Genomic DNA, 15,382 nt, shown 5'->3' on the forward strand with positions numbered 1-15,382 from the left:
GGTGCCACATTGATGTGGATTTGTTGGATCCTGCTGTGGAAAGGCCTAGTTTCTGCAGGGGATGCATTCCGGCAGCAATGCCTTAGTTACAGACAAGATAATACATGGGGATGGAGGGAGAGGCATTTTATACATTAAAGGCTGGGAGGACTCAGGTGGTATTGGAAGCTGCTGGTAAATACAGTTTTATCAAGGAATTTGTCAAGGTCAGAGACGGAGCAACTCAGTTATTGGAACGTGGATAAAATGAGGGATTCGTCCGGGCACGAAGCAGGCACGCTGGCATGGCCAGTGGTAACCTAGGCAGGTGAAAGACCCAGTTCTTCGAGAACTGTTGCCTAGTAGACGTATTCCCTGGTGCATGGGGAAAATACCCAGAAAAGTCAATGTTATAAATATCTAAGTAAGACCTGATCAAGCGTCAAAATAAAGGAAACGCTTTATTATTTTTTTCTTGGGGGCGGAATGCTTTATTTTGGTGGCAACACTTCACCTCAACCCACCTGATTCTCCTCCTTTCAAGTCATCTCTCAAGCGTGCATCATTTCCCAACACTCTTCAGATCTTGAGATCTCACCTCATCCACCTTCCCTTAAAGGAAAGTTTGGTGTGGTTTTCCACCCCCTTGTCTAAAAAACCAGCACAACATGTTTGTTTCTTTCTCTTTTTCACCTCCCAGGACGCTTGCTTCCTAAGAGTTACCAGTTAAGTGTTTGAGTCATTCCAGGAGCTTGGTGACTTGCCATTTAAGGTGTCCTGCCCAGCTCTGTCTGCTCACTTCCCTGCCACACCACCACCCCTCACCTTACCTTTAACCCAGAAAAGGACATCTTAAGCTTATCAGATACAATTAGGCATTTTCTAGTTCTGATAGCAAAGCCTGTGCACACGGGGACTCTTTCCTTCTTTGTGAAGTTAGAAATGAATACAGTTTACAACTGCAGTTAAGGGTAAAAGCTTCATGAATATTTGAGAGAAATGAAGTCATCCCCATCAGGACATGGGGTAAGGGTTCTGTGATTCAGGGCCTCTGAGGGCTAAGTGTTTTGGGGACAGTGTGATTTGAGGTTTTTCATGTTTAGAAACCGAATATGCCAGAAATTCTCCCAGCAAAAGTGTTTACTATAAGGGCACGATAGAAGTGTACCATTAAACCTTTTATAAGGTACAACTATAAATATTTTCCTTTAAAACACCTAAGCAGCAAGTTGAGAAAAACAAACAAATTTGGATAGAAGCAGATAGTATAGCAACCTGCCTTTGTGTATAAGACATATATGTCACATAGAAAATGCAAATGTTTTTTGAGCAGATGCTGTGTGGATATATTATTTTTCCTTATAAAAATTAATTCTTCATGAATCAGGGACAGATAGATTATCCATATTTCTTTGGACTCCACTGCTTGTTCAGTAAATCCACCAGAGAGGAAGAAGTTTGGGAAATCTATTAGAGAGAAAAGATTATTATCCATGAAAAAAATGAATGAAATTGGATTTGGAGTAAGCAGACTTGGGCTCAGTTCCTGGTTCAGCCACATATACTACTGTGTGATGTTAAAGAAGACACTCACCATCTTCTAAGCTCAATTTCTCCATCTGTAAATTGTGGATAATAACATTAGTCCTACTCAGTTCATAGAGTTATTCTGAGGTTCAAAGAGGTGATATATGTGAGGTCACTATATAAAATGTATAGTGTGACTCATTTTTAGTTGTTAAGTTTTGTTTGTGATCCTGGCTAGTGTGTTGATATAATTTTTTTCTATAGTACATTTGTACTTCATCCAGGTCTATACAGTAATAACTTATGAGATGAGACTACTCTGCAATAATTATTTTAAAATCAGATTTCCATGACATCTTTCCTCAGTAGTGCTCAAAGAACAAAGCCAAGAGACCATTTTGAAGCCTTTTTGGCCTGGGATAGGTGGTAGACCACAGAACAGAACACAGGATTCAGAGTCAGAAAGACCTGGACCAAATCCTGAGTTCACCACTTTCAGGATGAACACAGGCAAGTGACTTAACCTAAGCCTCACTTTCCTAATCCATAAAATAGGGATAATATTAATAACTACCTCATGGTTCTGTTGAAAGAATTGAATTAGACAACTGTTGAACACAGTGCCCAGCACACGTGTGTTCAATAAATGTTGGCTGTGATTAAATACTATCGCATTTGTTTTTCCATTCACAATCCCTTTGTGAAACTGGAAGGAGAGTAAGCAGGTATTAAATTTATAGTTTAAGAGATCTGTAATCTGGAGATGTTGGGGACTTACTGGTAACTTGGTAAGACTAGAATCCGGGGCTCTTGTGCTTAGTATTACTTTCACTTTATTTAGCAGACTCTAAGGGTCAAATGCATGTATCTCAAATGCTGTCATTAAATTCTTAAAATATAATTAATTGTAATCTCATAAAACTCAATATCTGGCGTTCTTTCTTTAGTCTCAGCCCCTCCAATCCATTCTCTACACATAGCAGAGAAACCTACCTACTGCGAAGCTGGCCATGCCACATCTCCCTTTAAACCAGTCAACGGTGCCCCAAATGGCTATAAAATAATATCCAAGGAACACAGAAGCAGACCTTCTTCAATCTGACCTCAGCCTAACTCTCCAGCCACATTTACCAGCACTCCTGGTCTGGGCACTCCTTCGGTTCCCTGCTGGAACTTTCTTGACATCTTTCTAGCCACAACCCCACTCCTGCACCCCTGCCAGGCTAGGAATTCTTTCTTTGTTCTGGGAAGAAGAGCACTAGAATATTATTTTCTGCTGCTCTTAAGAAGAAAGGGCTTGAGAATCAACCTAAACATCCAACCATGACAAACTGAATGCATTGAGGAACATTCAGAGGATAGACTACGATGCACCTATTAAAAATCCCACCTTTAAAAAATATTTAAGGTTAGGACTTCCCTGGTGGCGCAGTGGTTGAGAGTCCGCCTGCCGATGCAGGGAACATGGGTTCATGCCCCGGTCCGGGAGGATCCCACATGCCATGGAGTGGCTGGGCCCGTGAGCCATGGCCGCTGAGCCTGCGCGTCCGGAGCCTGTGCTCCGCAGTGGGAGAGGCCACAACAGTGAGAGGCCCGCGTACTGCCAAAAAAAAAAATATATATATATATATATATATATTTAAGGTTAAAAGAGAATGCCATGACATATCATTAAGTGTAAAAAGTTAGGGATTGAAAAATAACCAGAGGGACCAAAACGTTAATAATAATTATCTCTGGAAGATGTGATTGGCAGGTGTTATTTATTCTTCTTTGACTCTTTTCAGTAGTTTCCAAATTTTCTATACAAGGAACAGATTGACTTTAACAGTAAAAAGTCTTAAAAATCTTGAGGCAATCCAGTAATGATCCCTAAACTGTAAATGGCAGCTACACCCATCTTTCTCTCTCCCAAATCTGAATCCTAATGGCAGAAATCCAATGGTTGGGTTCCTGGGCATGTAAACATGAGGAGTAAGTGGTAAATTGCTGTCATAGGGGAGAGGCAAATCTAAACTCAAGAAACGAACGGCCCACTTACTGCAATCGTTTCTTCTGGTAAATTCCACAAGCTTACACTTAGGGCACAGAAATCTTTCCAGGAAAAACAAAGGCAAAGTTTGTCATGCAGTGAAGAAAAAGAATCACAATAAAATCTTTTTTTTAAATTCCATAAAGATTAGCTCTTTCAGTCATGCTTCTCTTTTCATCTGATTTGCATCTGAGGATGGACTTCATAACTCTGAACATTCTCTTGGCATATCCCAACAGAAATCAAACCCCTAGGCACCACTCATTTTAGGCTTGCTAATCTGGGTTCCCCTGAGGAAACACATTTCCCTATAACTATCAGGATTTCAAATTTCACACCCTCCAAAACAGTTTGGACAGGTAAAGACCCTATTAAAAGCAGGCTCGGGCTTCCCTGGTGGCGCAGTGGTTGAGGGTCCGCCTGCCGATGCCGGGGACACGGGTTCATGCCCCGGTCTGGGAAGATCCCACATGCCGCGGAGCAGCTGGGCCCGTGAGCCATGGCCGCTGAGCCTGTGCGTCCGGAGCCTGTGCTCCACAACGGGAGAAGCCACACAGTGAGAGGCCCACATACAGCAAAAAAAAAAAAAAAAAAAATAGCAGGCTCTGCTAACGAAAACACACAGCCTCTCAAGTGCCCTCTAGAGCAAGTGTGTGGAACAGAGAGAGGGTGGAGGCTGTCTTAATGTCGCCAACTGACTGATAAACAACACTCCTTCCCCCTTCTGGTATTTTCTCATATCACTTGATTATCTTAAATTGTTTCCTTTCAATCTTATGCCCCATAGGATATGTTAGAAAATATTACTCGATCACATGAAATAAGTGAACTCAAGCTTATGAGCTTCTGACCCATTTGGAAGATTCCAGAACCTACCAACAATTCTCTTATGTGTTTATATATATATATTTTTTTAATTTCATTTTTTCCCCCTTCTGCTCAGGCCCAACTGTCTTAAGCTTCTAGGCTTTTAGGGAATCTCAAAATTGCAGACAGACCTAGAATTAGGTTTGGGAAATGGCATCTTCTTCATTTCCCTCCCGCCTTTAGGCTGGTTTCTGATAGATCATTCTAAACAGTGGAGCACTAGGTCTCACTTTACTTGGAAGAAGAAGTTGGGATGCTTGTATGGCAAGGGCCTTCTTTGTCTCCTTGAAGTCTCTTTTTATCCAGCTGGCCTCAAGTTCGTAACATCCTGCTTACCTGCTCATTCCACATCTCTTTGCCTATGGCCCCTCTCCAAAGTACCTGCTCAAAGGTAGCCAGAATGCATGTTTCTGTTGGTAAGCGTCTCCACTGTATCTATCTGCTGTAGGGTAACCTCTTGTTTTTAGACTTTTAAACAAAGCAAAATCAAAACAATAAGCTCCAAGAGCTCATTTTAGGTTTGATGGCCCTGTCTGGAAGCTGCAACAACAGCACCATCAAACTGTCACTGTTCTATAGCACTTGCCCCCAAATGCCATCCAGGTCTGCACCTGTAAAACCGGGATGGGCATTGTGAGTCACTCTGCCTGCCACCACATAAAAAGCTAATTTCGCATTCAGAATGTATGTTTTTTTTCTCAATACCAATAGCAACAAGAGTGTGCCAAAAAATTTCCCCTGAAGCTCTATTCTGTTTTTTAAACTACAGAACATTCTTTCATAGTTTGACAGTTAAAATGCCGCAGCTAATGTAATAAACAGAGAATTTTTCTAAGTAGCCTGTCAAAACAAGTGACACGTTTTTTTTTTGCTAGTGAGTCTCAGATTCAGAACAATAGGACGTACCTTTCAAAGCAACATCTTCATTATACAATCAAATTCTCAAAGTAATCTTCTCATCAAAGAATATTGTGTTATTTCTTTCTCAGTAATTATCAGAGTTCTGCAACCTCTCTGGAGGTGGTGACTATTATAAAATGCAGCTGTGCGGAGTTACTATATTGGGGGGTCTTGCCCCGGTCAATATGGAACCACTGCATCTCATGCCTCCATATGTCTTAATGACTTGGCAGTTTGGGCAGTAAAAAGTCAACATTTACAGAACCTGTGAACATGCCCTCAAGTTCCCAGGAGCAAAGTGCTCGGCTGCTCTCTTCAAGGACAGCTTGAAATGATACTTCAATTCTCGATCAACTCAGCTTATTTTCTTTCCACTTAAGTAAAGTAGAAGCTCCAAAGGTTATTATCAGATCAAAAAAATGGTGTCTGTTTGTTTTGTGTGTGTGTGTGTGTGTGTAGAGTTTGAAAGTCTGTCTCATAAAATTAGATCCCTTCTTTTCCATTCTTCCATTTCTTAGGGGCTGTCATTCCAATAGAAAGGAAATCTAAGAGTACCAAGTCAAAAGAACTACCAGCCCAATTCCAACATTTGAGGTTTCATAAAACCTGAAAAGATGGGAAAATCCCAAGGGCGCCCGAAATGATGTACCTTGGGATACTGGTGAAACCTGTACTTTAGCAGCCAGTGATAGGTTAAAAAAGTCCAAACTTTGGAATGTAATTTTCTCTGAAGAATCTTTGGGCTGCCAAGGATCATGCGATTCAATGCTGTATGGAAGAAAAAAGAAGCACAAGTACAGGCTCCTATTTCTAAGGGTAACTCATGAACCCAGCTCTCAGGCTCTTGTGAGGGTGAATCAAACAATTAGCACAAATATCCCTTGCGTGGTGCTTTGCACACAACCAGCACTCAATATATGTTTGTTGCATCTGAATCTAATTTGGGAGGGCCTATCCCATTGGATTATAAACTCTCCAAAGGCAGGAACCATTTTGCTACTTTTTAAAAACATCTTTGGTAGATGCTCAAAAATATTTGTGAATTGAATGGGATTTCTGTCTCCCTTGAAGCAAGGGAGACCTGAGGGAACATCAGAGCTGGGGCTATATGTTCATTTATTCATTCATTCACTAAGCAAAGGTTTACTGATGGTCAACTGGGTGTGATGCACAGAGCTAGGGATACGGCCTTTTCTAACTTCCACAACAAGTTCAATTTCCCTCTCCATATTACATTCTATCAACATACACTACATTTTCCTTTGTAGCATGTAATGCAGTGGTGATTAAATGATTACTTGCATAACTAGTTGTTTATGGTCTGTCTTCTGTCCCAGACAGAAAGCTCCAGGAAGGAGGTGCAACCCTCTAGTTCAATGCTGCAGCCTTTGCAACTAACATAGTATCTAGGACAAAATAGATGTTCAATAAATATTGGTTAAATGACTAAATGAATGAATGAATGAAGTGAAATGAGCTACGTCTTTGTCTTTAAGAAACTCACAGTTTCCAATAATGTTTCTCAACAGGGGCATTCTTTTTAGGGCAGCTTATTTTGGAGGGTTCTAGGTACTGGTGTGTGTTCAGCATCCCTAGGTCCTACAACTACCCAGCAAATGCCAGCAGTGTGGCAACCAAAACCCCCTCCCACATTTCCTGACGCCCCTAGGGGCTGTCCCCATCTGATTCAGAACCACTGTGTGATGTGGGCTTGAATGAAGATGGCATCAAGAAGGAATGGAGCCAGCAAATGATGAGGAGGTAAACGGAGGACAGTAAGACACGGGGGTGTGGGGAAGAGAGGGGGAAGCAGTCGACAGGAAGGAGAACACGGTTTAGAGCGCGGGCCTTCATCTGAGTTCCCCAAGCCCTGGGGATTCTCCCGTGGCTCCCCAACCCCTGTGGTCCTTCAGGGCAGAGAAAACATAAATTACTGGACAGTTTTCTTGACTACGACGCATGATTAGGTCAGTGAAGCTCTGGCTTTTCTGTTTGATATTTTGGATTTTCCAGCAACATTTTTGTTTGAAGAAAGCGTTTTGAGGCTAAAGGAGCTAAAAACCATGGCTCTGGAGTTAAGGATGACGACGCTAACTGGGTGGAGGGAAGGCCTCTGAGACACACGGTGCAGGACATTGAGACCCAAGAGGAAGTTGTGACAAAGGGGTCACGGTGGGACAAAAAATGAGCTATGCGGAAGAGCCTCTTTGCAGCACGGAGTAAGGGCAAGGGGAGAATCCTGGGGAAAGGGAAGGAGGGTGCAGTGAGAGGCTGCTGTGCGGGGCCCACACCGGGAAGCTGGTCTGAGGGACACCTCGCTCTTGGAAAGCGCCCAGGGGACACGCGAGACGGCTAAAGTATAACGCTCTTGTCGAGCCCTGCTGATGAATGTAGGCTGGCCAAGCCAGTGACTCAGAGGCGACACCCACAGCTGGCGCGCACCGGTTGCCGGTGGGGAGAGGGATTTCATTTCCGGCAGAAAAATATAAGCCCTGTGTGCAGTGGTTTCAGACCCAGGGGCCAAGTCACCTCTCATTGAAAAGGTCTCCCTGAGGTTGGGACTGAGGCATACCCTTCTTCATATGCCCTGTGGCAATCAGCTGAGTGCCCTGAACAGATGAGGGGCGCAATACAGTATTTCTGGATTGATCTGATAAAACTCATCAGAGTCCTCAACTTAAGCTGATAGTCAGGTGGTTTCCACTGAGCTGGGAGGGAGCACCTCACTGGCTGATTGGAGGCCTTGAAGAGTTTAATGGAGCAGTGGTGTTCTCTTAAGAATGTGTCCTTAAGCTAGAAACTCTAATTCGAAAAGATACATCCAGCCCTATGTTCATAGCAGCACTATTCACAATAGCCAAGACATGGAAACAACCTAAATGTCCATCAACAGATAAATGGATAAAGAAGATGTGGTGTGTGTATATATATATATATATATATATACACACACACAATGGAATATCACTCAGGTATAAAAAAGAATGAAATAATACCATTTGTAGCAACATAGATGGACCTAGAGTATATCATACTAAGTGAAGTAACTCAGACAGAGAAAGACAAATATTATATGGTATTATTTACATGCGGAATCTAAAAAGTAATACAAGTGAATCTATATATAAAACAGAAAGACTCACAGACATAGAAAACAAACTTATGGTTACCAAAGGGGAAAGGGAGGGGGGAGGATAAATTAGGACTATGGGATTAATAGATACAAACTACTAAACATAAAACAGATAAACAACAAGGATTTACTGTATAGCATAGGGAACTATATTCAATATCTTACAATAACCTATAGTGGAAAAATAATCTGAAAAAAATATAAAACTGAATCACTTCGTTGGACACCAGTAACTAACACACTATTGTAAATCAACTATACTTCAATTCAAAGAAAATAAAAAAAGAATGTGTCTTTAAGCTAAGGAGCAGAAGTCTCCGCATGGGGTGAAAGAATGCGCTGAATGAAAGAAAGCAGGCCTACAGGCACAGGTATGAGGTCTAAGGGTTCTGACGACCTCTGTCCTATGGCATCAGGAAGAAAGGGGCTTCCACAGTCTGGCACAGAAGCAGAGCCGTTTGTCTGTCATGGACCAAAGGTCATTTAATACGCGGACCCAGTTTTGACATCCTGAGCCAACTGCGAAAAATCTCTATAGTTTTAACTCATGCAAAAGGGAAGTGGAACTATCTGGCTCAAACATAGAATAAAACAACAAGAGGCAAACATATCTGTCACTCCCTCAGCATCTCTCCTTTGGCCCTGGGGGAAGGAAGGCCACGTCTTTTGAAGTCAGCCTTGCTTTCCTCCGCCCAGGTGCGCACCTTTGCGCGGGTGACCTGCAGGGGGAGCCGCACGGTCTCACTCACGGTTTGCGGAGGATCATCCTCATGTGGGCGTCGGGGCCCATCTGCGACAGCAGCAGCATGGTGTCTTGCAGCTCCTCATCACACTCCTTTTTCTCCTCCTCTGTAGGCAAAGGGGCATCCTCATGCTCATCATCCAGAAATCGATAAAATAAATATTTGTCCTGGAAATGATGCTCCTGGTCCACTGTGGGAAACATGGAGGCAAGCGTCAGCGGCTGCACCTCTGCCTCACGGTCCCGTTTACCAGAAACGAATGGATGGGGTGTCGGGCAAGAGAGCCAAGTGGCAGCAAAGTGGTGAGACTCCTCACCCTCCTCCCTCGGCCTCACCCAGGGCGGTGCAGCTGTAGGACGCGACCTCCGGGCTGCAGTCATGCACCTCACAGCCCTCTCTGACCCGCCCATCTCCTGAGCTGCCCTGGGACTCTTAGGAGAACCTGCCAACTTTCCTGAGATGAGCACTCTGACCAGCAAAAATTGCCTTGGTGACATTTTCTAGCATGTGGGTTATATGTCCTAAACAGGAAAATAACCAACTGCCAGATCATGCTCTATAATGTTTGTGTTTTTTTTTCAAAGTACAGACTTAGCAAAAAACAGAAAACAAAACAAAACAGAAAAACCGACTTCGTCAGGATCAGAATTGATGTTTTTCTTTCTATGTGTACTGCTTATAAACATGTCTGTCTGCAGTTAAAAAATTAAAATAAAAGTGTCTGAACAAAGCTGACAAGACCAAGCATCTAGGTCATATACCAAACATCTAGGTCATATACCCCTAGGATATTATGGTAATTTCCTTCCAGTTCAAGTTTTAAAGAGTTTTTTTTTTTTTCTTATTCCCTTTAAACAAGAAGATTTAGATCTCAGTAGGACAAAGTCATAAACTTGGCTCAGAATCCCTCATCTGTGTGTCTTAAAGCTCTTAAGCCCCTTTTCAGGAGGGAGCATCAACACTATCCAAAGATGAGGAGGAGTGGTAGGATCCTTGCTGCTCAAAATATGATTGATCCCTGGAACTGCAGCATCAGCATCGTCTGGGAGCTTTTGGAAATGCAGACTCTCTGGACCCATCCCAGCCCTGCTGAATCAGAATCCGCATTTTAACAAGAGTTCCAGGCGATCTGTATACACAGTAAAGTCTGTGAAACACTGGCAAGAGCATCATTAGATTCCCAGGTATTTAAAAATTAAAGGAATGATTTTAATAGCTTGTCAGTTTGGAAAAGTGATCTTTAAGCAAATGGCATGAGGAGTTCAATGACTGTTTAACAGTAGGTATATGAAATATTTGCTTATTTATATTCAGAGATTTACCATGTTAAAGAGGCGTCTTGTATTTTCTTCCCATTTGTAATGTATCTTATTTATATATTAATGCAGTAAGTTCTGAAAACCGATTATGGTATTTTTGTGCACTTGTGAGCCAAAGAGAAAAGATTAAAATTAGTGAGACTTGTATTTATATTAGAGTGCCCTTAAAATAATGATTTAAGCATAAGTTTACTGTCTGTAAGAGAACTCTGATACTGTACATAACGTCGTATATATGGGAATCCTGTTACTTACATAGCATCTGCTCTTCTATTACCCTCTCTGTCTGGCTATATGTCTGGTGTTCTCTACGCTTTTCTAGTAACTGTTGCGTGATTACTAGATCCCCTGTAATTTTGTAGTAGCTCATGACCAATCTCTGTGACTTGCTTAGCACAAACCTAAGGCAATGTTTCCGAAGACCTTCTGAAGTCAGATAAACTGACCAGGCTCACAATTGTTTTTGAAGAAAGGGAATTCACACTGTGCATTTTAGAGTATGCAAGAAGAATATAAACAAATAAAAAGATTCTCCATGGAGAATTTGAACAACAACAACAAAAATTTCCACAGTTTCACTCCAGTCCTCAATAGCTACTCTGCTCAGTTACAGCCCCTGTGGATATCAGGGGCTATGCCACAGAGCACACTCCTGATATTACGTGTGGGTACAAAAAATTGGCTCTCCCAGAACGCTCAGCTTCTGAATTCAGTACTCTCTTTCATGTTATCAGCCCGGCCACACACTTTGTTGCTCTTCCCTCGGCCCCTGCATCAGGACTGCTATGCAATGCTCAGAGTATAATCATGCTATCGATGAACCATGAATGCAAACTAATAAACATAATTGGAACTGACGCACTCGGGTTTCAATTTCATTTTCCCTTCATCGGCTCTCCCACGTTAGGGAGGTACAATGGTGGAACACTGCAATCAACGGCATCCACTTGCTGCATTTGTATTGCTGAATGAAGATGTTAGCTCTGCGGGTCCCTAAAGGGATCATAATTCTTTCTGGCCCATGTGGGAGTTCAGCCACAACCTACCTAGGGAAGTGCATTTCCTGAGGGTTTTCCAGGGACTGTGGCTCATCTTACCGTGGTTGAGAACACCATCTTCTACCAGGACTTGCCACATGCCAACAGCTTGAATTCGGGAGTGAACACATGGAGTCTGCTGCAGCATCCAGTCCACCAGCTCAGTCCCCACGCAGCATTGTCTAAGGAGCGGTAGGACACAAAGGAGGGGAAGTCACCCCCTTGCAGATGAAGGACAGGAGATGGTGGCTTCTGAGAGGAGACCATCCCACAGGGCTCCATGCTCTTCTACCCTAATAGGTCTCATGGCAAACAAAGCACTGCATGATGTGGCCTCAGGTTCTCAAACTTTTGTACAAACCAATAAAACCACTCAACTCATGAGAGAACCTTCTAGGCAAGGCTGGCTAAATGAAAGAGCATTACAGGCGGCAGCCCCAGGGGAGACTAAACGGCGGCTAGACGGGGAGCATGATCTGGCAAGCGAATCCCGGGCCAGAAACTCTTGAGCCGGTCCCAGAAAAATCTCAGTGTAAAATGAAGGCAAAGCATAATTCTGACTTCCTTCACCGGAGCCTTTTGAGGAATGAGCTAAGGTTTGTGAGGCCCTAGGAGGTGCTCCGTGAAAGGCTATGGGTAAATGCAAAATTATATAGCACTTTCTATTTTCCAGCAATACTACTAAGCTTCCTCAGAGGGGTGCTGGGAGAAACAAGCAATTAGCGATACAAATCTCTGAAAAAAGTTTGATGCAATGAGCATCAGCACTTCGACAGAGCCTGTCATCTGAAGAGCTCCAACTCCTTTCTGTACAGGCACATGTTCATCCCTATGATGCCTCTCTGTGGTAAGCTGGTCAGGATGGGCAAACTACGTGCATTAGTTAGGAAACATATAACTATACACACATATTAGGAAACCTTCAGTGGGGAGAGAGGAGGTGTTTGTGGCATGACTGTTCAACGGAGGAAATGGGATCTTGAAGTCCCAGGGAGGAATCCCAAGGGACAGGAATAAGCAGGGAGTTTCAGAGCAGCTGACTGCCTGCAGCTGGGTCTGAGTCACTGGTGACCTCCCCTCCTGTGCTGAGGATGCCACCATCTCTGGGGCTCTAAGACTGGTTCCAGCCCAGGGAGCTCCTCTCTAGTTTGAATTGGAGGAGATTCCCAGTGCTGGTCCACTTTAGGAAGAGCTAGGTCTGGGAGAAGTCATGAGATCCAGCACCAGGTCTACTACTTATTAGCTGTGTGACTCTGGCCATATCGTTTCAAATCTCTGGTTCTCAGTTTTTTCATCTGTAAAAGAAAAGAGGAGGAAAAGATGGCTTCAAAGGCCAGGTCCAGTTCTAAGACTCCAGGAACTCTGAAATCTATCAGAACTCCTGGGATGTCCTGATTCGGGTCTGACCCAAAAATACACCACAAGGAGGATGTCCTGAGAAGGCTGTTAGATTTCTAGGACTGCTCTGATTACAGTCCATACCCACACTTTAGAGCTTCAAGGGGCAAAGAGGCGCCTAGTTACTATTCATTGTGAACCAAACGTATGATCTGTCGTGTTCCTCATCTAATTTGAGAATTTATTAATGGGAAAAGTCATGTAAAAGTATAAAAAAAATCAATTTCATGTGGCTTTTAATTCAGTGATTACTTTTACTAAAAAGAGCATATGGTGTTGAGATGATCCCAGAGCCTCTCGGCCCTGGGACAGGGTATAAGAGACCTGCAGTCAGAACACAGAACAAAGACACACAGCTGTGCCACTTGTGGCTAGTGGAATCACCGGGTTTCCTCTCTATTAATGATCTTTAGCTATTTTAAAATCGATAGCTGATCTCTAGTGTGGTGATCACCGGGGGTGATGCTGCATCTGGGGAGATTTCAATCCCTTTGCACTGCAGTAATGATAGAAGTGGCGGCAGGTGAAAACAGGAGGGAGGGAGAGGATGGGACTGGAAACAAGATCTGGGACCAGGCACTCAAAATGTCCTGCAGGAAAAAGAAATCATGCCTCTGGCTTCCAGTTGCGTCCATTGGTCATTATCAACAGATCATTAATTTGTGTCATAGGGTGTGGAATAGACGTAACACCTATATTTCAGGGGGTTAAAATCTTAGGACCATGGAGCAAGAAAGAGATTATGGTTTCTGACTTCTAGTTTCCATTATTTGTCACCAAAGATGACATCTTTAATGGAATTTCCCTAATGCAAGTCAACACTTGGGAAAGCATAATCACATCTTAAATTAAGGGAATATAAATTTAAAAAGAAAAAGGTCCTTTAGCTGTATGAGATTTTTGAGATCCACTTAATGAGTTAAAGAGTTTTGAACTCTCTCTCTGAGGACGTGGACACATGAGTTTAAGCTTTACTTCCCTCAAAATTGTAACAGTGTGTAGGAACTACAGATGCCAAGAAAAGAATGAACTTCCAGAGTTGAAGGAAAAGGCTTCCAAATGTAATCAACCAAAATGGTAGCTGGTAAATATCTACATTAAAAGGGCAAGGGGAGCAATCTGTCTTAAGAGAGGGAACATGCCCTAAGAGGAGCACACTACTGATTAAAGTGTTTCTCAAATCCCATCCTACTTCCAGAATTCTATCAAGAAGAGGCCAATCTAAATGTAACAAACTGCCAGTTTTGGTCTTATATCTAAACATATTCATGACAAATGCAAGCAGAAGAGTGTTAGTTTGCAGGGAGTGCCGAAAAACTGATCCAAAGAGAAAGAATTTGCAGTGTGTTTCCATCTCTGTCCTTGGGAAAGAGACTGGATTTGAGGTAAATATACTGGAAGGTTTGCTCTAGGGTAAACCAGGTCTAATTTTATAGGTACTATCATGGTTGACGGTCACTAGAAAGATATATATATATATATATATATATATATATATATATATATATATATATATATATATATGTATCCTTTGTGGTAACTTTAAAGTTTGTATTCTAGCTTTTCACTGTGTCTTATGAATTTTGTTCATGTGAATCAAATGGGTTTTGACTCATGCTAAGTCTGATGGGTTCTGAGGTCACGTCTAAACAAGGTTAAATGAGAGAGTCCGACTGATTGCTGAAAGAGGGCTGTGAGTCTGAACCGTGGGCGCAGGGAGAGGGAGTGAAGGCTTTTGTGCCATAGACAGGACGTTCTAGTTCCTAAACCACTGCTGAGTAGATAAAATCAAAAGTTAAAGATTAGACATGAATCCTTCATTTACCCACCATGGTTCAGTCATTCCAGAAGGTCAACTAAATCATACAGCCCCTGTCTTTATCATTCTTAACTCCAGTGGCAGCTATAATGAGTCTTTATTCTATATGGTTATAGATGTGAAACAGAGTTGCATATCTTACTATATGCATACTAGAATGAAATCCTACATTAGAAAGTAAATTATGTAAAGGGCATTTTATATTTTTTTCACTCCTGTATCCTTAGGGTTTGGAACACAATAATGCCTGGTGCCCAGTAGGTGCTTAATAAATGTGTGGAATGAATGAATGACAGAATAAATGAATGAAACTTGTAAATCAACCTTCATCGGTTTAAATCCTGGCACTGCCATTCACTAGATTTGTGACTTGGTCAAGGAAAACTATTTAATCTCTTCTGAGCCTCAGTTTTATCATCTGAAAAATGGCCACACACCTACCTCGCAGGTTGTGATGAGGAAGAAATGAGATAATATATATAAAGTGGCCTGGAACAGGGCTTCAAGTACAAATGAACACTTAGTAAATGTTAGTTGAATCTCATCTAAATCTAGTAGTTTTCCTAAAATACACTTTAGCAAACAGAATTACAAAAGTTTCCTACGTTCATCACAGTTAAACCAATGT

The 15,382-nt window shown here is 42.4% G+C and overlaps 1 protein-coding gene across 1 annotated transcript in view; it reads right to left on the reverse strand.

Moving 5' to 3' along the window:
- The window catches only part of RAPGEF4 (Rap guanine nucleotide exchange factor 4), a gene marked incomplete at its 5' end in the record, with an annotated part of 314,253 nt that overhangs the window by 73,582 nt on the left and 225,289 nt on the right, over nucleotides 1-15,382 (reverse strand). Inside the window, 2 exon segments of the mRNA XM_081243002.1 lie at nucleotides 9,188-9,371; nucleotides 11,598-11,719. Of these exon segments, the coding sequence (XP_081099128.1) occupies nucleotides 9,188-9,371; nucleotides 11,598-11,719 (306 nt within the window).

Source organism: Mesoplodon bidens (genome assembly GCF_964165515.1).
Source record: "Mesoplodon bidens genome assembly, chromosome: 8".
In the NCBI taxonomy this organism is placed as follows: Eukaryota; Metazoa; Chordata; class Mammalia; order Artiodactyla; family Ziphiidae; genus Mesoplodon; species Mesoplodon bidens.